Source organism: Trematosphaeria pertusa (genome assembly GCF_010094035.1).
Source record: "Trematosphaeria pertusa strain CBS 122368 unplaced genomic scaffold BU26scaffold_19, whole genome shotgun sequence".
Lineage (NCBI taxonomy): Eukaryota > Fungi > Ascomycota > Dothideomycetes > Pleosporales > Trematosphaeriaceae > Trematosphaeria > Trematosphaeria pertusa.
Window position 1 is genome coordinate 119,839 of NW_022987230.1, and position 23,166 is coordinate 143,004.

At 56.0% G+C, this 23,166-nt stretch overlaps 6 protein-coding genes across 6 annotated transcripts; 4 read left to right on the top strand and 2 right to left on the bottom strand.

Moving 5' to 3' along the window:
• The first annotated feature begins 4,679 nt into the window (after positions 1–4,679).
• On the top strand, positions 4,680–6,589 carry BU26DRAFT_128169 (uncharacterized protein). The gene is made up of 3 exons (XM_033819608.1): positions 4,680–5,327; positions 5,392–6,348; positions 6,415–6,589. Exons 1-2 carry the CDS (start codon positions 4,874–4,876, stop codon positions 6,222–6,224), a joined length of 1,287 nt encoding a protein of 428 aa, XP_033677536.1. The 5' UTR covers positions 4,680–4,873; the 3' UTR covers positions 6,225–6,348; positions 6,415–6,589.
• Positions 6,109–6,869, top strand: BU26DRAFT_524137 (uncharacterized protein). The gene is made up of 2 exons (XM_033830213.1): positions 6,109–6,348; positions 6,415–6,869. Exons 1-2 carry the CDS (start codon positions 6,241–6,243, stop codon positions 6,619–6,621), a joined length of 315 nt encoding a protein of 104 aa, XP_033677537.1. The 5' UTR covers positions 6,109–6,240; the 3' UTR covers positions 6,622–6,869.
• Positions 6,870–9,704: 2,835 nt separating this feature from the next.
• On the bottom strand, positions 9,705–11,581 carry BU26DRAFT_466875 (S-adenosyl-L-methionine-dependent methyltransferase; the record flags this gene model as incomplete). The annotated part of the gene is made up of 3 exons (XM_033825239.1): positions 9,705–10,821; positions 10,898–11,384; positions 11,480–11,581. The coding sequence occupies 3 exons, from the start codon at positions 11,579–11,581 to the stop codon at positions 9,890–9,892; spliced, it is 1,521 nt and encodes a 506-aa protein (XP_033677538.1). The 3' UTR covers positions 9,705–9,889.
• A 204-nt stretch (positions 11,582–11,785) lies between these two features.
• BU26DRAFT_466879 (uncharacterized protein) lies at positions 11,786–12,885 on the bottom strand (the record flags this gene model as incomplete). Its single annotated transcript, XM_033825240.1, has 4 exons — positions 12,732–12,885; positions 12,641–12,681; positions 12,518–12,593; positions 11,786–12,467 (listed from the first exon to the last, which is right to left on the bottom strand). Exons 1-4 carry the CDS (start codon positions 12,812–12,814, stop codon positions 11,786–11,788), a joined length of 882 nt encoding a protein of 293 aa, XP_033677539.1. The 5' UTR covers positions 12,815–12,885.
• A 1,577-nt stretch (positions 12,886–14,462) lies between these two features.
• On the top strand, positions 14,463–17,646 carry BU26DRAFT_466882 (uncharacterized protein). Its single transcript, XM_033825241.1, has 3 exons — positions 14,463–14,913; positions 14,972–16,510; positions 16,558–17,646. Exons 1-3 carry the CDS (start codon positions 14,679–14,681, stop codon positions 17,271–17,273), a joined length of 2,490 nt encoding a protein of 829 aa, XP_033677540.1. The 5' UTR covers positions 14,463–14,678; the 3' UTR covers positions 17,274–17,646.
• Positions 17,647–18,043: 397 nt separating this feature from the next.
• BU26DRAFT_524141 (uncharacterized protein) lies at positions 18,044–21,428 on the top strand. Its single transcript, XM_033830214.1, has one exon. It carries the CDS (start codon positions 18,333–18,335, stop codon positions 21,060–21,062), a length of 2,730 nt encoding a protein of 909 aa, XP_033677541.1. The 5' UTR covers positions 18,044–18,332; the 3' UTR covers positions 21,063–21,428.
• Positions 21,429–23,166: the final 1,738 nt, after the last annotated feature.

Genomic DNA, 23,166 nt, shown 5'->3' on the forward strand with positions numbered 1-23,166 from the left:
CCCTATTATGTCGGTTACCGCCGCTCCAGATTAGAAGCGTCGACGCCTAGATTGATTGATTGATTGATTGATTATTTTTTCTTGTTTTGAGTTACCAACCTTAAACCTATAGAGGTTGGTTGTGCAGACTAACTAACGGCAAAGCAGAGCTTCTGCTTCTGCACAAAAGGAATAGAAAAGAACAGGGTATCACAGAACCACGTCGACGCCGTGAGGCTCGGGGATTTGCAGTGCTGGCTTTGGGGTGTGGTAATTTTACTGGGGGGGTCTTGGCGTTAGGAGGTTAGGTTGGTGGATAGCCTGATGCGATGCGTATCTTGTCGGGTGGGGGTAGTGGTATAGGGATTCTAAGGGAGGAATTAGGGTTAGGAGAGGTGGTTGGCGGGATATTTACTAGTTCTATTTCTAGCTAGAGAAATTAGTAGTTTTTAGGGGAGGTGTAATATTAGCGGATATAGAGAATTATAGCTAGAAGAGTAGAAGAATTAGCGCAATTCTTTTGCTCCTGATATGCAAGTATTAAGACGAGTTAATTAGTTAAGAATACGGGAAACACGGCTATATATATATAACCCATGGTTACTTGAAGTAGTGATTATATCCGGCACCAGTAGTATACTCCTTATCCGAGTTTGACCCCGACTCCGTATCCTCCGCCGAATCCGACTTTCTATACCAGAATAAGCGATTGTGGCGGGGGTATGGCTTGTATCCTACGAAAGCGCTCGGTGAAGCCCCGCTTTCAAGCAAGAACTTAACAGCCTCTATCTCTTTGTTCCAGGCTGCCCATGACAATGCCGTTAAACCCTTGTGATCCTCGGCCTCCAAATCGGCGCCGTGCTTCACTAATAACTTCATGATATCTCGATTGGGGCGCTGGGACTTGGCGCTTATTACTAGCGGCGTTCGCGATCTCTTGTCCCTGGCATCAACCTCAGCGCCGTGCTGGAGTAGTAGTCGCGTCTTCTTTGCAAGGCTCTGTTTGGCCGCTATGATGAGCGGCGTCCTGCCGACTTCGCGTCCGGAATTTACGTTGGCCTTGGCGTCAAGCAGTAGCCGGACTACAGAGAGATCCCTTGCCCAACATAAGGGTGAGCGGCCGCGGTTGTCTTTTGAGTTGATATCAGCGCCGGCGTCAATCAGTACCTTGGCCGTTTCTTCGGTCTTGGCCAGAGACAGCGGCGTTCTTCCGTCGTTATCCCTGGCGTCGATATCTGCACCTCTCTCGATGAACAGCTTCACCATGTTGGCATTACCGTACCTAGCGGCAACGGATAGCGGCGTCTCTCCGTAGTTCTTCAGTTCGAATCCCGCCCCATGGTCGAGGAGCAGTTTTGCAATCTCAGTCTGCTCGGCTTTCTCCGCCATAGCCGCCCACGCGAGTGGCAAGTCTCTGTCCTTGGCATCTGTTCCAGCCTGGAGGAGGACCTTGACAATTTCCTCGTGGCCGTTTTCGATTGCGTATGAAAGCGCATTACGCTTCCTCGAATATGACCAGCGCTGTGGCACCTGCCACGGCTCGTCCGATCTCCAGCCGGAACTAAAAGTATCCAACCAGCCTGCACTGTTCGCTTCCCAGACCGGATCGGCACCGTTGGCGAGCAGCAACTCCACCACGGCGAGATGGCCCCGTGCGGCAGCAATAACCAGCGGGGGACGGCTTTCATCCCTGTCGAGAGAATAACTAGCCTTCCTGCTCGTTTGCGGCTTGTTCGGGTCTGCACCGTGCTTGAGGAGTAGTCTGGCTATGGATAATTGCCCTTTATTGGCGGCCCGGCCTAGGGGTCGGAGACCTTCATCAGACTCTTCGCCATTGGGGTCAGCTCCGCGCTCGAGCAGCAGCTCGACAACATCCTCGTGTCCCTTCACAACAGCCCTAGACAGCTGCCCTGGATCTTGCCAGGAATAATCGGCACCCTTGGACGAAATTTCACCTCCCTGGTCAAGCAGATATCTAACGATATCCGTGTGTCCGCCTCTAGCCGCCCATTCTAAGGGCTGGGAAAGATCCGGACGGTTATGGAACATGGGAACAAGCAGGCTCACTCTCGACAACAGCCCCATACGGGCTGCCCAAGACAACGCGAAAGTGAAGACCCGGTCCTCAGTCTCTTGTCCAAGAGCCTCGATATATCTGTCGATTAATCGAATGGCCAGCTCCCGATGTCCATTTTCAAATGCGAGGGTGAAGGGCTCGCTGTAATCCACGGCAGCTCCGTTATTGAGCATAATTTGGACAATCGTCTCGTGTCCTTTTTCAGCCGCCCAAGATAAGGGCCGGTGATGGTTATCCTCTGATATATTAACATCCACATGGGGCATCGATACTAGCCGCCTAACTGCCGCTTCGTGTCCGACTTGGGCAGCCCAAGAGAGAAGAGTCCGGCCATAACTGTCTGGATAGTCAGTACTACGGCGACAATTCCAATGAGTGCGTTCGTGCTCTTCGTATGGACGACCTTGAAGGACCTCGACGCCGTGGTCAATCATGGCCTTTGCGATGTCCACCCTCCCCTTGTCCACTGCCATCGCCAGCGGCGTGTCTGGGTCTGGCCGAAACCACCCTCTTGTTGGGTTTCTGTCCCGAAACCTCAAGTCGGCGCCATGTCGAAGTAGCTGACCGACGACGCTTGCGTGTCCACTCTCGGCTGCCATCGCAAGTGGTGTCTTATCTGCGTAGTACGCATACTCCAAGTTTGCGCCCTTTGCCAGAAGGTATTCAACCAACGCCCCTTGGCCCTCCTTGGCCGCCCACCACAGTGGCGTCGCCGAAGGATACTCGTCAACAAAACAACCTTCGGATTCGATGTCAACACCTCCGTCAACCAGCAGCCTTGCGACGTTCTCGTGTCCGCTGGCGGCTGCCCACACTAGCGGCAGACAGCCCTTAGACTTGGGATCGGCGGCATTCGGATCCGCCCCTTGTCGGAGAAGCAACTCGACTGCCGTCCCATGACCGCTCTTGACAGCCCACCACAATAGGTCGGTATAGTCACTACTCGGCGTTGGCGCTGCTTGGCCAGCGGCTCCCATCCCGCCCAAAACACTTACCACATCGTGGTGGCCACCAAACGTAGCCCTGGAGAGGGCCGACTCGCCGTTCCAGTCCTCGCGGTGGGGATCAACCGCATACTTCTCCAGGAGCATATTCACAACGGCGACGTGCCCATTCGCAGCCGCCCATGATAACGGCGTACGGCCGTTAATATCCTCTGCCTCCACATCGGCCCCGAGTTCCGCCAGAACTGTCACAACGTCTTTGTGCGCGGTCCCAGCTGCCCATGCCAACGGCGTCCTCCCATCCTCGTCTGGCAGGTCGATATCCAGCCCGTATTGAACGAGCGTTGACATCACATACTGCTTTGCCTTGAACCGCATAGCAAAGTCAAGGGGCGTGCCGTCTTTATACCGCTTTAATCTCTTCGCAACACTCGACTCTTGGTCCTTTGCCGATTTGATCAACAGCGCTACCGCCGCTTCGTGACCAGCCCCGGCGGCCCACAAGAGCGGCGTCCGCCCTTGTTTATCTTGAGCATCCATCACGACACTGTCGCGCCGCAAGATCAGCTTCGCAACCGCCTCGTGCCCCTTTCCTACAGCCCACGACAGCGCGGTGCGGCCGCCGAGGTCAGCGCTTTCTACATCGGCGCCGTGCTCGAGCAGCGTCTCGGTCACGGCAACATGCCCTTCCACCGCCGCCCAGAGCAGCGGCGTCCGCCCATGAACGTCCTGGATCTCCACATCGGCCCCCATCTCCAAAAGACAAGCCGCAGCTCTGTCCTGTCCACACCCCGCGGCCCACGACAGCGCCGTTCGCCCCTGGGCGTCTTCAGCATTTACACGGGCCTTGTTCTCCCCACCCGCGAGGAGGGCCTGCACAACAGCCCCGTGACCCCGGGACGCCGCACAAGAAAGCACCGTGCGCCCGTGCACGTCGGGGCCCTCGGCATCAACACCCTCGTGGTCGAGCAGGCGTCGCGCCGCCGCTGCATGCCCGCCGGCAGCGGCCCACCACAGCGGCGAGCGGCGCTGTGCGTCCCACGCAGAGGCTTCGGCGCCCTGGTCTAGCAGGCAGGACAGCACTTCTACGTGCCCGGCGCCGGCGGCCCGGGAGAGCGCGGTGCGGCCGGTAGCGTCACGGAACTCGAGGTCGGCGCCGTGCGTTGCGAGAAGGGCTACGATGGCTGGTTCGTTGTTTCGGGCGGCCCAGTGGAGGATGAGGGAGCGCTTGTCGGCTGCGACTAGGGAGCTGCATATGTCTGGTGTTTCCAGGAAGGCTACGAATTTGTTGGTGTCGGGAGCCGGAGAGGGGCTTCCGGTGGTCTCGGTCTCGTGGTCCGCCCTTTGAAGGGGCTCGTCGTCCGGTGGCTGATCTGGGCTCCGCTGTGAATCTGGGGTTATCCAAGACTCTGAGTCCGTCGTGGAGGTCATATCTAGAGCTGGGCCAAATCTGGTGGTTTGTACAGAGATTGGCAGATTTGGCATATAAGGCACACATGACCCCGGCTGAGAGCCCGATCGAAGAAGATGCTGGTTAACCAGTATGCGTTGTGAGGCGACAGGATGCTGGGCGAGAGCTGAATATAATGCAGCGCACCCAAAACGGACAGCTGAGGTAGATGAGAGCTGAAACAGACATGGAGGCTGAAAAAAATTCACGAAGGCTCCAATGAGCGAAACCCACGTCTTGACGAGGCGTGTGGCTTGGACCGTCACAGACGAATGAGGGAGAGTGCCTGATCACCCACATCGGGAGCTGCGCAAGGTTCCCCATCGAATATGCGGGCATTAGCCTTTCCATTTCTTTCTTCTTAAATCTCACGACTTGCACACCAGGCAGGCAGATCCTCAGTTTAGCATAGCATTCAACACCATGGACCAAGGCCCTGAACGCGATCCTAAGCCACCAACTCGTCTCAAGCCGCCAGTGAACGGCCCTGACCTTGCACCACCATACTTGACTCCGACGCCACTGTTTCCTGCACCCGCGCAAGCCCGGAAGGGCCCAACCACAAAGGTCCATAAGGTTGAGTGCTGGGTTTTTGATGGAGCTTCGCCCGTCACTGCATCTGAAGGTGGTACCTTCACCAGGGACCAGATCACCGACTGGCTCAAGGCACCCAGCCCGACTACGCAGAGTGCCGTCAAGCCTGCCGCTGGACTTCGACTCGTTTGCTGGGAGCAGCAAGACTCGATGAAATGGCCTTTTGACAAGGCTACATGCGAGGCCATCCAAGATGCCCTGGGTTTGCCCAAGGCCTCCTCCTATCTCAACTTGCCCAAGTCTGGTGCCTGCGGGAAGTATCTTGGGATACCCGGACAGCCGAGTAAGACATGGTCTCCTGTCCACTGTTGGCCGTTTAGCAAGGAGTTGGTTGACTTCTTCGACAGTCTTTATCTACCACCGGTCAAACAACAACGGCACGATCTCGACAGTCCTCAAGTACGACTCAGCCGCCAATATCACCACCGGCTACGCCCTTTTGGGGCCGCGTATCTCCCTGGAGGATTTGTGCACCAAGCTGCGCTCTCAGTTCCCCGCATTCGCCCATCCACTGCTCGTCTCGGCCGTCCTGCTCGAGCTCACGGCGACCGATCTCATGCGCGAGCTGTACCACATCAACCGCCTCCTGACCGCGTCTGAATACAAAACGCAGTCCGGCGACTGGGAAATCAAAGACTCCCTCGCAAACGCAGACCCCAACGCAGCGCCCAAACCCGCTGCCCTAGTCCTACCGCCCGCCCCCGGAGAAGCCTCGTGGTGGCACGACGCCGCCACGGCGGAGATGCAAAACGAGCCGAGCTACTGGAAAGACATGAGCCGGGAAATGCAGGACTGCACGGACAACCACCAGCTGGCGCGCATCCTCGGCTTCCTGGGCTGCCGCTTCGCGTTCATGAACGCCGCTGTGCAGTGCAGTCTCGCGACGGTCGAGTTCACGCTGCAGGAGATCGGCTTGATGAACGACTACGTCGCGCCTGCGAACCGGCGCAGGCTCAGGGGCGTCATGAACGGCGCGGCGCTGAGGGATCGCGCGGAGCTGCTGCAGAGCAATCTGCGGCATATGGCGGTGTTTGCGGCGATTGGGCCGCGCATGCAGACGCAGCAGACTGTTGTAAGTGCTTTGGCCTTGGTATTGATAGTTCGCCATGGTTTTTTTACGTGGGAAGGACTCGCAGGTCAATTGCTAACGGAGTCACTGCGCGGCCTCACAGCTGTTTAATCTCATCAATATCGGCATGGCGCGAGACTCGAAGGAGCTGGCCGCGGCGAGTAAGCGGGATAGTTCGGCCATGAAGGTCATCGCCGTGCTGACAGCGCTTTTCCTGCCGGGCACCTGTATCGCTGTAAGTGTAGAAGGCGCACCGCGGAAAGGGGTTCTTTCTTCTGACTCTAAGTGTCCCCGCGCGCAGACTTTATTTGCCATGCCTATCCTCAACTGGAATGCGTTTTCCATGCGCGATGTTATGACTAGCCACTTCTGGCTTTACTGGGCTGTGACTATCCCCCTGACGATCGTGGTCATGGCTATTGTTGGCGCTTATGGGTTGGTCCAGGCGAGGGAGAACAGGAGGGCCGCGGACAAGGCGAGGAAGAACGCGGGCATTTGGCAAGTATAACGGAAGTGCTGGGTATCAGTAGATGTGCCTGTTGATACGAAGGTAGCACTTGTTGCCTAGTCTGCACCAAGTTTCGGATAGCGATTTGGCGTAACTGAGCTGCGCTGGAGAAGGCCCATCACTAGCGGCTGATCACACGGCCGAGCAGCCCGTACACTTTATCGGTGAGCCAGCTACTTCTACAATGATAGACGTCTAGGACAAGCTTTCAAAGAGACCGCTTCCCTCATCTGTCACGCAATTAGCAGAGGGAGCAATCGGACCACATGGCGCTCAAAAACGACAAGTTCGGCGCAGAAGGCGTCGAGGTCTTGAGAGACACTCCTCTATGCGGCAATAGCCCTCTCGCGAGAGCAACTTCCTGCCGCTGCTCCAGCCGAGACGGAAACTCAGTGCTTAACCTCAGTAGGTCGGTCTCGAGAGAGTGTTTTGTTACTTCAGCCTGCGCCGAATATGTGGATGGAGGTAGGCGCCTGAAGAGCTCTAGGCCGGCCTAATGCGACGCGTATCTCCTCGTGTGGAGGTAATAGTATGGGATTACAAGCTACTAGAAATCTCCGCGCTTAACTCGATGTCTACTGTTCTTACGAGGCACGCGGGAAGCCGACGTTGAGCGCAAGTCCTGCCTGCGTTGCGAGACTCACTCGGGGCGAAGGGCAGGAGAGATGAGTCGAGTCGAGTCGAGTCGAGTAGTCTTCCTAGCTGGCTGGGGAACTGGGGAAGACTCAGACTGTGCCCTTGAATCGATCGCGAATATGGATTTATTTCTTTATCCGTCGAGTGGACGCCCGTTGGCCTCCTGAAAGTTTTAAAGGTGAAGGAGGAATTTATAGAGGGAGGTCTTTCTGAACTTTGGGGGGAGGAGGGAGGATGGAAGATGCTCGTTTGCGCTAAAGATCGCAGCGCAGGGGCAGAAATCTAGTTTTGGGGGTGCGCGGGTGGACGAATAGGGCGTTGTCTCATCGGGCTGCTCGTCTGCGCTAAAGATTGCAGTACACTGAGGCTGGTTGGTGGCATCCATGCCCCAGACATGCATTTCCGAGTCATGAGTAGCTACACACGACGCAGCCTCATCGTCGTCGCCTGAAAAAGTTCTTCGCCAAGTTGAACAGGCCCATCCGAAGGTAGAGCGTCTAGATATATACGGAAGAAAGAGCATTCTCTACCTAAGGATCATGGGAAATGTAAACAGTACTTAATGATGTAAAGCAACCTTGATGCTTTGCTTGTGCTGCTTGTCTGCTGGCTTAGGAAGGGTGCTTTGGAAAGGCTCAAATGCGGTGGGGAGGCTGGGAGATGGGGTCGGTTGCGCTAGACATTGCTGTACTCACTTCTCTCCTCCTTGCATCTACACCCCGCCCCATCCTTACTCACTTGCTTACCGCAGCCTCTTCGCTTCCAGCGTTCAAAAAATGGAATATGTGCTTTGCTTTGGGTTGCGTTGTAGTTAGTCCTTGGTGGAAAAGCGGCGTCTTTCTATAGATGCTTTATTTGCATGCGCTGGTTGCGTGGTGGTCGTCTCTTAACCTTCTAACTTCATCTTATCTTCCGCATGCTGTGTTTCCGAGTGTGAGGACTCTACCGCTACGCTCTGGGAACGGCTTCCGATGGTGAGGCTGAAAGCAAGAACGTCCCATCGCACCGGCGCGGTTGCATTAGCGTAAAAAAAAAACTGCACTGCAATCTCTAGCGCGGACGAGCAGCTCCCAGCTTACTAGACCTTGGCCCTTATTGGCGCTACAGATCACAGTACTCCCTCTCTCGTGTCTTGTCCCTCCATCTGCCACCTGCAGCTTCTAAGCATCTAACTCTAGTCGTTCCTATTCGCGGCTCCTTTACTGCAGGTCTTTCTTTATTATTCTTTAAGATGCGGATTTAATCTATTCCGTGTATTCTTAGTGTAAATAAGCATTTTCTTCACAGAAATACTTATGATGTGATGCATGTTGTCTCTTCACCTTCTAACCTACCCTACCGCGCTTTTGAACAGCTTGTCGAGAGGACGACGGTGCGTCCCTGCAAGGTGGGGAATGTTGATGCGCGGGCAAGGCTGAAGAACAGCTCGTCTGCGCTAAAGATTGCAGTGCGAGGGGTAGGCTGATTAGATATCCCGCCCAGCCGCGGGCGTACATGCATTAGCGCGGACGAGGAGGACCTGCGAGCTGCTCGTCTACGCTAAAGATTGCAGTGCACACTGCCAGACTCCGCCTCGTTAGCATTCGCCCATCGAAAATGCCGAAGATGTCTTCCAAGAATAGAGTCCAGATATACCTGCTCGGGAAAGAACATGCTCTAACGAGAGGGATACTAGAGAAGTCCTCATAAAGAGCGAAAAGAGAGAGAAAGCGACATGCACACTTCCTCCTTCATACTCGGGAAGGTGGGCGGACGGAGAGCGCCATGGAAAGGCCTCCACACGGCGGTGGGGCTAAAAGACCGCCTCCTTCGCCCTAGAGATTGCAGCGCAGGTAGCAGATTGCAGTGCAGGTAGCGTCTGCACAGAAGATTGGGCAGGGTGTTGGCAAGTTCCAACCAATGACTCTGTTATGCATCCATACCCCGTGCCCCGGTCCATCTGCACACTGGGTGCTATCTGCTCGTCCGCGCTAAAGATTGCAGTGCAAAATGCTGCTGCTATCTTGTGCTCTCAAGCACGTATTGTAGCATAGTCTATTGGTCAGTCTAGAAATAAGGCCGTGGTAAAAAACTGCCGGTGAGCGTATATGTAGGCAGATCAAGGCAGATTTCCCTCTCTAAGCGAACCAACATCAATCGCGCTGCTCTACTCTCACCGGAATTGCAAGAGACCCCTCCACGAGCTTGGAATACGAATGATACAGCGCGACAGAGCATACACTGACCGATCGAAGCAACGGGTTCTCATGCAACATCCACCCGGTGGAGTGAGGGGCGGTTAATCCTTTCGTCTGTTGGATTTTGCAGGCTGAGAAGGGGAGTGTGAGAGCCAACCCTCTGCAGCCTTCCTCCCATCGGCATCCACCTGCTCCAGTTTAAGCGGAATCGGCAAGAAAAGATCTTATACAACGGGCCCGTATCACATAACACTTTTACAGCCACCGGGCCGTGCCATGTGAGGTATGTCAAGATTGTATTATTATGCTACCTCTACTATCAAGCTCAAGTAAGAGCCACGCCGAGCACCGCGCAAAATGCCATTACTTCACGAACACCGAGCCGCCAATTGGTAAAAGTCTAGCCCATCGCGGGTGATACGATGCTGATGGTGATGATGCCAGAACCCAAAGCTCTACAAGCCCTTGATACCCTTGTCCTTGCTTGAAGCCAGGGCCGCAGAGAGGGAGAAGTGAGTCGGGATGCCTTCGACGCGGTGATTTGCGTTGAGGTTCTTCACAAGCGTAATCTGGAAGCACGTAGCGGTACCCTGGCGAGAAGCGATGGTCGAATAGGCGAGGAAATACTCCCAGATGCGGAACCAGCGCTTGCCGTACTTGGCCGTGATCTTGTCCTTATTGGCGATCCAGTTGCGGTACCATCTCCAAAGGGTCGCAGAGTAGTGGACGCCAATGGTGTCGATCATCTTGATCTCGAAGCCGGCGCCCTCGAGCTTGTCGACGACCCAGCCAAGGGGGCAGGATGCGTCAGCGCCGGGGAAGACGTACTTGTTCATGAAGAGACCCCAGGTGAGATCCTCGAACTGCCAGGCCTTGCGAAGACCGGCGATCTGGAGGAAGAAGACGCCGTCGTCGTCGAGCATGTCGTAGACCTGGCGGAGGAAGGAGCTGAAGTGTCGGACGCCAACGTGTTCAGCCATTTCGAGACAGGTAATCTTGTTGTAGCCGCCGGAGGGGACCGGGATATCGCGGTAGTCCATGCACAGGATGTTGGACTGTTCCTCACCGACACCTGCTTTCCTGAGGCCGCTGTTGCCCCAGGCGGTCTGGTTACGCCCAAGGGTGATGCCGGTAACATGTGCACCGTATTTGGTCGAAGCGAACTTGGCCAAGGTGCCCCAGCCACAGCCGATATCGAGCATCCTCTCGCCCTTCTGCAGACCGATCTTCTCGCAAACAATAGCCATCTTGTTGTCCTGGAGCTGCTCGAGAGACTCCTCGCGGTTGATATCGGAGATGATGCCAGAGGTATAGATCATTCGAGGGCCGAGGAACCAGCCGTAGAAGTCGTCGCCGCGGTCATAGTGGTCGCGCACCTGCTCTTCGTCTGGTTTATCGTTAGCCTGCGTTCAAGCTAGGATGTGGCGAAGTATACAAAGCGCAGAGGAATTCGAAAGACTGACCTTGGGACCTCGTATGCATGATGAGCTCCGGAATCATGCCGAGGAGGAAGTGCTTGATCAATCCAAAGGTAAAGCGGAAATTCGCCCAGTCATGGCGCATCTCCATGATCTCCAAACAGTCGCCGTTGAAGTCGACCTCGCCATTGAAGTACTTCTCATGAAACGTCTCCATGGGGATCTTATGCCTGCCATAGTAGCTGTCTCGGTCCTCCTCCTTGTGGAACGTCAGGTAGTGTTCGATGGGCTTGTCTGGCAGCTTGGCCTTCTCGTTCTTTCGGGGAGCAAACTCAGACGTGAGGATCCAGAAGGCCGCGAGGATCGGGAGATCCACGAGCAAGGCGAGAAAGAGCCATGTCTTGAAGCCTCCACCCAGACTCCAGGTGAAGTAGGCGGGAACGCCAACGAGGAGCGTGATGAGCAGCGAATTCGAGAAGTGGTCGGAGCTGGGTCCTTCTGCGGGGAGGGGAGCATTGGCAATGGCCGGATACTGTTACGAACACAGAATCAGCTTCCCATCTCTCCTTTCTACGGCTCAATGGCCGGTGGGGGTAATCTTGTGGTGGTGTGGTGATTTATGCATACCGAGGTCGTCTTGACGCCACAATCGAAGGAAGGAGTGGTGGGAGAAGGTGCCGGAGGCGTCTCGATCCACTCGAAGTTCTCCTCCGAGGTGGACCTGTTCATCTTGCTCATGTTGGCTGAATTTTGCAAGATGCAGAGTGCGAAAACAGCGGAAAGTGGAACCCAACTGCCAAGCAGGAACGGTGAGACAGGGACGCTAAGCGAACAGAGCTCCGACCGGGATCCCTCGGTCGCTAGCCTCAACCATCTTCAGTGATAAGCACTCTATTGGCAGTCGAGAGCGACGATGAGCCCAAAACATGTTCATTATGCGTCTGCTTGCAAGATATCCTTCACACGTTCTACCGCCTCGTTTGTAACTCCAACGCTCTGCAGGTACTCCTCCACGCCCCCGTACTTCGTCCCGATATGCTCATGCACGCTTGTTACCACATCCGGAGGACAGAGCGCGAATTGCTCCGACAGTCCAATGCTCTGGATCTCCTTCACCCGTCCGGGCCTCTCTGCTTCGAGTTCAGGCTCTGACAGCAGATAATCCTCGTTCACAATGTCCACATGGACCTCGAGCAGGAACAGCAGTAGCATAACGATCAGCCCTGTCCGGTCCTTGCCCTGCGTGCAGTGGATAAGAACAGGCCAATTCTGCTCATCCGCCAACACATCGAAGACCTGCTTCACCTCAGAGGTGCATACGTCGAGGGAAGCGACAGCCAGCCCTACGAGACCCATCGCCTCCATGTGGGGCGCGAGAATCTTGATGGCATCGAGGCGGTAGCCGAACAGCATAAGCCCGATCAGCCGAAAGAACTCCATCCAGGATAGCTTTGAGATGAGCATGCGGGAGAAGGAGGAGCCATTGAAGTTGATTTCGTGGTAGGTAATCTCGGGGATCTTAAGGGGCTCAGCGGCGTCGTCATTCGTCTGGGGGGCTGCTGCGGAAGCCTTGATCCTCGCATCTCGCTTTTGGGCCTGTTCAATGTGCTCTGTCCTGGTAGGGGTGAGTGTCTGCGCGTGCGCGTGTCTGGCTTTCAACCATACTTTGTCCGCAGGTCTATAATGCTCTTCAGCCCGTAGTCCTGGACCAGCCTTTGCCTGTCTTGATACGACGCCTCGTCTGCGCACATTAATGTCTGCCGCTAAACGGTCTTCCATTGCACTAACCGGGCCGAGCCCCACGAAATAGTATACCAGCCCTCACAAGCCTGTAGTTCGCTCAGTACGTGCAGAGACGCGGGTTTGACCGAGGGTGTACCTCGAGGCAGTAGCATCGTTGATGAAGACGCCAACATCGCGAAAATTGGGTATGCTCTTTAACGGCGAGTATAGCGGTGCCATATGGAGCTCGTTTAGTCCAGATATGTCGACAATCGGTTCTCCTAGAACGAGAATAAAACCAAGGGTGTTTCTTGAAGGAATTCACTATTCCTGCTAACGCTGACGTTGGGTCTTCGTGAATTTCGAAGCGAGCTAGTCCCATTTCGTCAGCGAGCTTCCATTAACTTGACCGCTCCACCGCTGAAAACCTTCGACAGCCCACCTCACTTTTCTCACTCTTCCGCAAGATCGGCATCCCACAGCAAGCATAATGGCGCCAGAATCTGCAACCCCCGTGCGAATTGCGAGCAAGCATGTCACTCACGATCCCTCAATCCAGACCCCGTTTCTCGACAAGCTCCCCCTCGAAATCCGTCACCAAATCTACAGCCACCTCCTCCACGCAGCTCCTCTCAATCCCAAATTCAAGGAAATCAACACCGTGCGGCGCTTGGGGTTTTGGGATGGCCCCAAAGTTCAAGCAAGATCTCTGTACTTCGAGGCCACCCCAGAAGTCTACCACCATGGCCTGCAACTCGCGAACAAGCAATTTAATGAAGAGTTCAATGACGCGGTGCACCATTTGGTGAAGAGCAAGAGACTGAACTTGGACTTCGAGCTCGCTTGTCCTGAGAAGGGTAAGTACCTTTGCACAGCGTTCGCCTTTGAAAAGCCTTTCATGGAGGCGCTCAACAGGCAAAGACACTCCAGAAATGCTAGCTAGCTATTCTCTCTTCCTTGGATCAAGGCAACTGCTTACAATCCTCAGGCAATCCAAACCTGTCATGGACCTCCTTTCCCGCGCTCCAATCCCGCATCAATACCCTCACCATGGACACGATCTTCCTCGTCTACCTCAACCAGCAGGTAATTGCTCACCCACAGCTCAAAGAAGACCAATTCGGCGCCCTCTTCATGACTGTAGAGCGATTGCTCCGACTCTTCCAATCCACGCTCAAAAAGCGGCACGGTACGTGAAAGTAACCTTCCTTTGCAATACCCTTCCTAGAGGCCTTCGACCGCTAATGCTCTTCCAATTTCCAGGCAAGACCTTCACCTCCATCACCATCGAAGAACTCATCGTCAATATCTCAATCGAGCACGAGGGCGATCAAGCCTACCAGCATCCTTGTCACAAGAGCATCACAACACAATTAGAAGAAGCCTACGATAAGGTGATCCGAAGATTCCCCATCCTCCCTGAAGAGGAGTTCATGAAGTCTGTTCCGAGGATCAAGGCAGTTCTGCTTGCGGTCGATGGAGAGGTGCGGTCGGAGCTGGGCGACTTGGCGCTTCTGAAGCCAACGGGAACAGGATCAAGCCAGCCTCCATCGAACTTTTGCTGGATCGAGAGCGAGTATGAGTAGGTGGGAGTAGGCCAACTTGAAGCTGAATACACCATCGACGACCTCCAGGAAGAGCGATACGAGGCTGGAGAGGGCATGGAAGATCGGTGTGAGCGGGAGCTTGAGACACAACCTCTTTCGGATCAAGCGGCCTGAATGTGGTTGGCGCATATGCATGTTTTCCGTATTTCGATCCTCAATATCCCCAATATCCAATAGGAGGCAGGACGGAGTTGAATTAACATCGAAATCTGGTCGATCGTGGCCACGCCTAGAAGTGCAAGGGCCGAGGCGCCGGCGCGAACCCCGACGATTGTGTGCGGCACGCGTTGTGATGTCATGGCTCAAGACGCCCAGTACACCACACGCCATCACCACTAGCCATGTCTATCACTGAGGCTGCTGTTGTTGTTGCTTGCCCCGTCCACAGGTTCTCACCAGACCATAAATTCCCCCTCTCCAGCGGGTCTCCTCATCCTTTGTCGCCGACGAGCCTGATACGAACCACGAAGACGGCTATCCCATAAACTACGGCTACTATGGCTACACAAACAGAAACGGCACCCAACGACGCGAACAGCACACCTTTGAAAGACAGTGCCGGCCCGAGCACGTCGGATCGCTCGAGCATGCGTTGTCCCGACCCCTCGGCACACCGGACAAAGGACAACACCCTTCAGGACCAGGCATCGGCTGCAGCCTTATACAGCACCAAACCGGCAAGAGCAACCGAGCAGAATCCGCTAGGATCCGACGGAAAGCTATCATCAGCCAGTGAGTCCCACTTTCACGCTCCTCTTTCCCCGGGCCGTACTCTGACCACCCACTACAGGTGCCGCCACCAGCCTCAAGCACGCGCGCGCCCAAGACCTTCCGAGCTTTCCGGTCGTGGGCATTGACACGCAATCCTCCGCCGGGACCGCCGCGCTCCTAGCCAACGCAAACAAGAAGAGTCCGGAGTGGTGGAGACCTGAGCAGTCGGCTACTGCGGGTAAGGCCGCGCTTCTGGCAAGCGACTACAAGATGGCACCTCTGTGGCACCCCGAGGCCAGCACCGCAGGCTCTAAAGCAGCCTTGCTTGCTCACAAAGATGGCGCGAAGATGAATCTCTGGACTCCTGAAGCTAGTGCTTACGGGAATTCTGCAGCGAATATCGCCATGAGCAAGAAGGGACCCGCGCCAGATGTCGGCTCTGGGGGAAGGGAGGAGGGAAAGAAAAGAGCTTTGGTAGCAGCCACGGGTGCTGTCTCAACTTCTGGCCGAAAGCGAGCGCAGTCGACGCCTGCACCTCCTCCGCTGTACCCAGACGCCGAGAACTCTGCGAAGAATGCGCTCAGTGCTGCGACGTTGGCCCACAGACCTTCGATGAGGGCGAAGTCTCCGGCCTCTCCAGCTGCGGCCGATTCCGGTCGCCTGACTTCTGGTGCTATGGAAGCCGCACGAATCCAGCATGCGAAGGGTGTGTCGCGAGAAATGTACACAGACCGTCCACCTGTTGAGCTAGAGGTCGAAGAGAAGAAGAGACAGGATGCACTCAGAGCTTCTGCGATATCTATGGCGAAGAAAATGTACGAGGTGCAGCAGCATCACATCGACCAAGCGGCAGGGCGCCCCTCCAGGTCGGACGCACAGACTGGAGCTACTGCAGCACAAGGGCAGCAGCAATACGCCAGCGATGGAGACATCAAAGAGCAAGCAATGCGCTACATTGGTATTCAGGAGGCCGCTCAGAAGCTGGCCAACGAACGGCTGGCGAAGATTGGCATGGACGAGAGTGCCGCGTACCGAAGCTACTACGGCTATGAGAAACCGACTCGCAACAAGCTGTCTATTCGCCGTGGCCGAAACCGAGCCTATAGCAACCCTGAGACGGGTGACTCGAGCGACGATGAGCTGCAGTCTCGGCGAATTCGCTCACAGATGTCTCAGTTCAATAAGACATTGGCAGAGGTTGATGCAAAGAAGCGAGATCAGGATCGCAAATATCTTCTCGCAGCCGCAGAGCGCAAAGTGCAAGCTCAAATGCTGGGGCTCGACAAAAAGATCTACGATGAGAAGGGTGTAATGTCTCCTGCGATGATCGAAGAATGGGATTCCAAAGCCCGTGCGAGGGCGGCAGCGAACAGCGAGGCTCGCATGGAACACCATGGCAAGGTGCATATCGGCCATGGCAAGTACATGGATCAGGCAGACATCGACGCCATAGCCCAAGCTAGGATACAGCCAACGCTGGATGAGATTGCAGAGAAGACTCAGAAGCGTTTGGCAGAGGAAGAAGAGCAACGGCTCGAGATGGAAGAGAAGAAGCGCGAAGCCCAGAAAGAGAAGGAACGCGCTGCAGAACTCAAGGCGGAGGAGAATCGTGTTAAAGGTAAGCATCCGCCAAGATTGTATTAATCATATGCTAATGTAACCCAGAGGAAGAGAAGAAGGCCGCAAAGGCGCGGACGACTGAAGAGAAGGCTGCGGCGAGACAAGAAAAAGAGGCTGAGAAGGAGAAAAAGGCCGAGGAGAAACGGATGACAAAGGAAGACAAGCGCAAGCCGAAGGAGGCATCCAAAGCGGCTGAGACGACTTCGCCAACGACGGATGGCGCTCCTGCAACCGCGAACGACGATCTGTTTCGAGATCCCACTCGTAATGACGCGCCCCAGGCTTCAGAACAGGAGTCCTCGGATCTAACGTCTCCTACGTCTCCTACTTCGCCAACATCCTCGGCATCCGGCTCCAAGGGAATCAAATCCTTTCTCAACAAGTTCAAGCGCCGTTCCAAGCACCACTCTGCTGCCTCTGCGGAAAGCGACAAGCCGGGCTTCATTGGAGGCGCTGCTCTTCGGAATTCGTCCTCTCGACGAGACTCGGCACCTTCGAGCCCACACGTCAGCCAGATACAGAAGGCTGAGCGCCGGTATTCGGACGTCTCTTCGATCTCCAGCGTCGATGGTAGAGGCCGATCACCCAAACGCGCAACGAGCGGATTGAGTGCAGTGTCAGGAGGGTCCGACTATGAAGAGGCGAGAGATAACTTCAATGAGAACCTAGCGCCGCCTCCAAACTTTACATCGGCGGATGCTACTGCGGCGAGGAAGGGAAGCCCGAGCCGAGACTCGAGGTTCCATGAGGTTGGGCTCTAGGCTCGCTGCTGGCTAAGCTGCTGACCAGTGGCTACACGAATTACGAAAGCGGGAGGATAGGATCTCATGCGGCGTTTCGGGCTTTGATCTGGTACAGTTGCGCTGCCTTCTTTGATTAGGGAGGTGTCTTGTATATGACAATTTGCGCGGATTGGTAGGCAAGGGAGCAAATACACATGGGCTCATGGGGTTTGGGAATGGGATTCAGGTATGAGATTTGTCCGATCAACGGGTTTTCCTGCGAAGGGACCGGTCAATAGCTTCCCCTGATAAAAGTGGGATAAAATAGTACGAGAGCTTTTGCGTCCACTGGCTGTGAGGAATCACACCGTAAGCCTTCCACGTCAGAGTCGGAGAAGAAGCTAGATTGCAGGCCCCCACACCTTCCTAACCTGTGTTGTAAATTGTTGAAGAGTGAGCTGTCCATTGGACCTGCATACGGCCCTGGTTATTGCTCTACCAGATCCTCGGAGAGTCCAGAGTGATCAGGCACAAACGGGGCGATGCTGGCCATGCAACCAGTCAGTGCCCCCCTGAGACATCGGGCTGGGCGGCCCCCGCAGCGCAGAGGGGCACAGCGAACGGCAGAGACGATACAGACACGCTGCCCGAGGATCAGAGAATAATAAGAATCATAAGAGATCTAGAACTGTCGAGCGAAATGCACGGCCGTTGGCAGGGTGCACTGCCCAGTCGAGTCTAGCTGCGCCGGGAGTGGCAGCTAGCTCGATCTCCAGACAACCTGGGCAGCATCCTGCAGGCTGCCTTTACACGTCAGAAACACTTGCATGATCCCACCCACAACCGCCCACAACCGCCTGCTCTCGCCCTCACGCCGATATCACCGCATATTCCACCGCGCACACAGCTCTGATCACCGGCCGCAATGGATGGCCGGCTGCCCCGTTGATAGGCGCATCTTACTCCGCACATGGGGAAACGGGCCCAATCGCACGATCGTGTAGCCGCTCTCGTGCAAGCTTGACACGCAGAATCTTCCACAGCCGTCCGGCTTGCTTGTCGTAGCACCAGCCGGCTCCTCCACCTCGACTCGAAGAAATGTTGGGCTCCTCGGAGTCGCGCCGCCGCCGAAGGGACCCCGACCGAGACCGCAGCAGCCCGAAGAGCAGGGACAAGGACCGCGACCGCGACAGGGAGCGCCATAAGAGCAGCAAGCCGTCCAAGTCCGCCCACAGCTCGCGCAAGACCCGCTCGTCGGCTTCGCGCGAGGACGACGGCGAGCGTGAGCGCCCGCGCGAGCACTCGTCCAAGGAGCGCATCCGGACGTCGTCGTTGTCGACCCCCGTATCCCAGAAGATGGCAGTCGTGCCAGAGTTGGAACGGCGGGGCTCGTTGGGCGTGGGTTCCGCTAACGGCTCGAAGACCAGCCTGTCGTACCCAACATTCTCCAAGACGCACAGCAAAGAGAACATCTATTCGCGCCCGGAGCCCGTAGAACGGAGGAAGTCGCCATATACCCCCGAACCGACCGACGTCGGGGAGGCACCGCAAGAGAAGGAACGAGCACCCTCGGCGCCCACACGAGCGCCTCCGAGTCCGCCGCTCACGGCAACGACGGCAGCAGATCTGAGGAAGACGGCCAGCGCGAACAGCATGAGGCGGAAGGACGCTGAGGCGATACACAAGGAGATGGAGGGGGGCCGACGCAGCGTGGAGAGCGGCACCCGCGTAACCTCTGAGCTCCGGGGGAAAGCCTCGCGCTCCAGCGTAAGAGCTGGCGAGGCGGACGGAACAGACGTGACGTCCACGACATTAAGTCAGCCCAGCACAGTGCGAGGGAAGTCTCCAAGGCTTGCGCCGCCCAAAGTACGGACAGCCAGCCCATCCATTGCCCGGCCACCAGGAAAGGTGCCGTCAACGACCGTTAGACCCGCCTCGCAGCAGGCCTCCGAGGTTACGCTGTCGACCGACTCGGATGCCACATCAGTCCCTCCAGATCGTCCTAAGCAAGCGGAGCCGTCTCCCTCCAACTCCGAAATCTCACCCGATTCCGTTGTCGATTCATCGCCGCGCACGCCCACACAGCATTCGGTGCTTCCCTCTGTCGTCACCTCCCAGAAAGTGGAAAGGCCACCAACCGTTGAGATTGTCACGGACCCTGCTTCTCGTATCCAGTCAGCTGACCCTGGGTACGGCTCTTCGCCATTGACACCGCCACCGCCGCCGCCTCCACCAGCGCTCATTGACCCCCCAAGAGTAGACTATCTACTCCAGAATGGCGGACTATCACGACCTGTCCCGCGTTGCCTACTGGCCGCTATTGATGGCGCACCAGTCGCTGCTTACTCCCAGTACTTGTCTCCACGCATGACTGGACCTCAAACGCATGATGCCCGGACGTTCTTTCGGCCTCTCGAGAAGCTCCTTAATGAGTACAACACAGTGATCGACACCAGTGGCTCGCTTGCAGTAGCCACAGGCTACCGTTCTGTAGCACGCCGCCTCTTGGACCGCCTTGAGGCTGTCTTCGCCCGTAACATTTCATCGGAGCACTGTCAATGCATCATGTGCTTTGAGAGGCCAATGACGCCTGCACACGAGGACCACGCCGGAGTCAACTGGGGCGAGATTCTAGAGCTCGTGTCTGGCCGCTGCGACTTGCCGCCTTGGCCGCCGGTTGAGCAACCTCCGGTAGGTGGTTTGGGCATCTCAGAGCTGGAAGACCCTTGTCAACGCATCGACGTCGATGTTCCAGAGCAATTCCGAGAGCATTATCAACAGCAGTCACGGAAAACCAAGGCAGCTGTGCAATCGTGGCTCTCCAGCCAGCAAGACGCCATACCAGAGGACGCAGATGATGAGACGCTGACCTTTGCGATGCTCACTCGTCTTGAGCAACCCCAGCGACCTCTATTCTATGCGTTATTCTACGGCATGGACGAAATACCCACCCCACGCTCGCGACCAGATAAAACTAAAGGTACTCCACCGACGATTGCCAAGGCAGCGCTGGCATTGCAGCGGCTCTACCGCCTTTCTAAGATTCCGCGTGACCAGTTCGTCTGCATGTATCTGATCCGATATCCTGACATGCACAATATCCTGGCTACTCTGTCTGCGGTAACAAAGCACGAGTGGGAGATTCTCGTGTCCGGCCGCTTCGATGGGTTCTTATGGTCAGGCGCCGAAGACATGCCCAACTTGAGCTCTCCACCTCCAGGTGCGAGTCCCCGAGGCCCATCTCGGGGCCCATCCCGTGGCCCGTCGGGTCAAATTCCCCCTACCGACGGACCTCAACGCTTCACATCACCCTTGAGTCCTACACCGTACACGCCATTCAGCCCAGGACCCTCACCCCGACCCGGATCCTCTCGTCCAGGCTCAACTCGCCCCACAGGCCCAGCACCCGTCCAGCTCGACGAAGAAACCGAGATCGCCGTCCTCGCCGAAATCGAACGCGAAATCTACCTCGGCATGGAAGCCATGGAAGACGCCTTCGAGCAACTGCACATCTCGGCCGAAAACGTACGCCGTCGGCTACGCGAGCGAGGCGCCGCGCTCTCCATGGTAGCGCAGGCGCGCCGTGGGTCTACCGTCGGCGGCATCGAGGTCAGGATTGACACGCCGGCGAGCTGTGTCAGCGATCTCGATCAAGAGGGCCTAGAGGATCTGAGGAGTGAGATCGGCCCGGACGACAGCGCGAGCAACGTTAGTCATAATCGGAAGAGGAGGGGGCATCGGGCGCGGGAGCGGAGGACGCCGGCGCCGGTGGCCGAGGAGAGCGAGGTGGGGAGCAGTCTTGCGGAGCGGGTGAGGAGGAAGTACTAAATCAATTTGAGTGACGGAAGAGACGCATCTATCTACGCCATAGGAAGCAATATATCTGCACATGGAGGGGGGAATACGCGTGCAGCGGCTGGGGTTCTATTTATGCATCGGAGGTCTGGTGTTCTCGGTCAATCGTTTGTTTGTGCTTCTGTATTGCATTTTCGGAAGAGGCTGGCGCATGGAGTATGAGCGAGACTGTGGTCTCTCTGGGGCTTAAAGTGAGAATGGAAATGGAATGGACGGGTCTACCGGGTTAACGGCCGCGAAACAACAATATGGATACCCCCTGAGCGAACGGACGGTCGAATGGACTGCAGGGTTGCGTGAGAGCATGCATGGCATCCTTTCGAGCCGACTTTTTTTTTTCTCTCCTAGGTTCTTTATATAGCTAGCTTTCTTTCGAGATGTGTAGTTCAATATATATGATTTTTTTTCATTCGTTCAGCTATTTACGTCCTAGCGGACGGGTCTGGTGATGTGACGTGGTGGAAGGGGAAGGGGTAGGGGAACCGGATCTGGCGATGGGAAGAGGAGCCTGATGGAAGTAAGTATGCTAGACGAGGAATTTCTCGTGATGGAAAGACGAGAGGAAGAGCCCGGCGATTCAGATGCAGCTAGGCTACGCAAAGTCGGAATGTGGCTCCTAGCGCAGAGGTATCCGGTATCCTGGAGGGGCCCAAGGCGTTATACCTCAGTAGCACATTCGTCGTGTAGAGCGCTGTCCCGATTCAGCTGGACCTGGGCTACCCAAGCCAAGAAACAGCGGGCTCTGGGCTGTATGAGTATTGTGCCCCCGTCCCCGTTGTGCTCTAGCTCAAATTCCATGTTGATATGCATACCGTTGATGTGGGAACGGAGCACGGGGAATGGCTCCCAGCACAGAATCGTGGTCCCGTCGAGTTCTATAGCGGCGTGCGCGTCCGCAAGTGAGAAAGAGAAGAGATGGAGCCGCATGTCTGAATGGGCCGTCGGTCTGCCAAACGCCTTTAGGCATGCTTTCCAGGTGCTAGAAATCTTACCGAGCTCGGGACATATGAGGCCGAACCTGAGATCCAGCCCTCCTTCTTGACAAGCAAGCGTAGCGTATTGTCGAACTCGTCCCTGATGTGCCTCAGAACCCATGGTGCACATCCTCTGGCGTTGTGACGAACTTGTACCTCATCGGCGTTGCGCGGTTCATGCCATGGTCGATCTCATCCACGCCGTCTTCAAGAGGTGGTCCAGCGTGCAGGACGAGGCAGTATATGTGCTGGCGCAGCTCGAGGGGGAGCTTGTCGAGGAGCAGGGTTGGCTGGGAGGGCTCGCAGCGGCTGGGTGAAGAACGATGCCTTGACGGCCTGGTGCTCGCCATTTCCTTGACGAGGAGAGGGATGTTGGTTGGGTGGAGAAGAATGAGAGGCGCGAGAGGGTCAGGTATATGGAAGGGAGGCACGACAAGCTAGCCCACAAGACACTACCTAGGTAGCGCGGCTTGCGAATAGATCCATTTCTCTTTATGTGCTGCAGCTGAGCAGAATGCGCATTCTCACGATATCCAAGATTGTACAAAGGGACTGATGCTCCTGGGAAAGGAAAGAAAGCTGAGGTCGTCACTGTAGAGCTGGCGTTTGTTGAAGTAGGAAATTGAGGGATACGGCATGTGGGGTGTAAGTGTATTGTATGGAGTGTATATAGCTCCGAGAAATCGAAGCAATCTCTGTGGCGCTAGTGCCCGATTAGGAAGCTTGGCGATTGTACTCCAACCGCGTTTAGGCAGTGTTACTCGGGAAAGGAGCATAATTGCGAGAGAGATAGCTTGATGATTCGACTTACGAGAGTCTTGATATACGGAAGAACACGGCATTACACGACTCTACCGGCCCATCTCAGCGTTGGGTACGTGGGTTGGCCTCAACGAATGGTGTCCTTCAGCGCGCGGGAAGCCGAAACGGAGCTACCCCTCCATCCCACCACGGCTGCGAGAACATGTTGCTCGTGCGACGGGAGGCATTGGACGCCCTTCAGCTCGAGGTCGTGCGCATGAAGACCAACATCGTGAATGCTTCGAGTGCAGCCCGTGTCCGCCGCGTCTGCAGGTGGTTGTCAGGCAAGCTGAGCTCCCCGC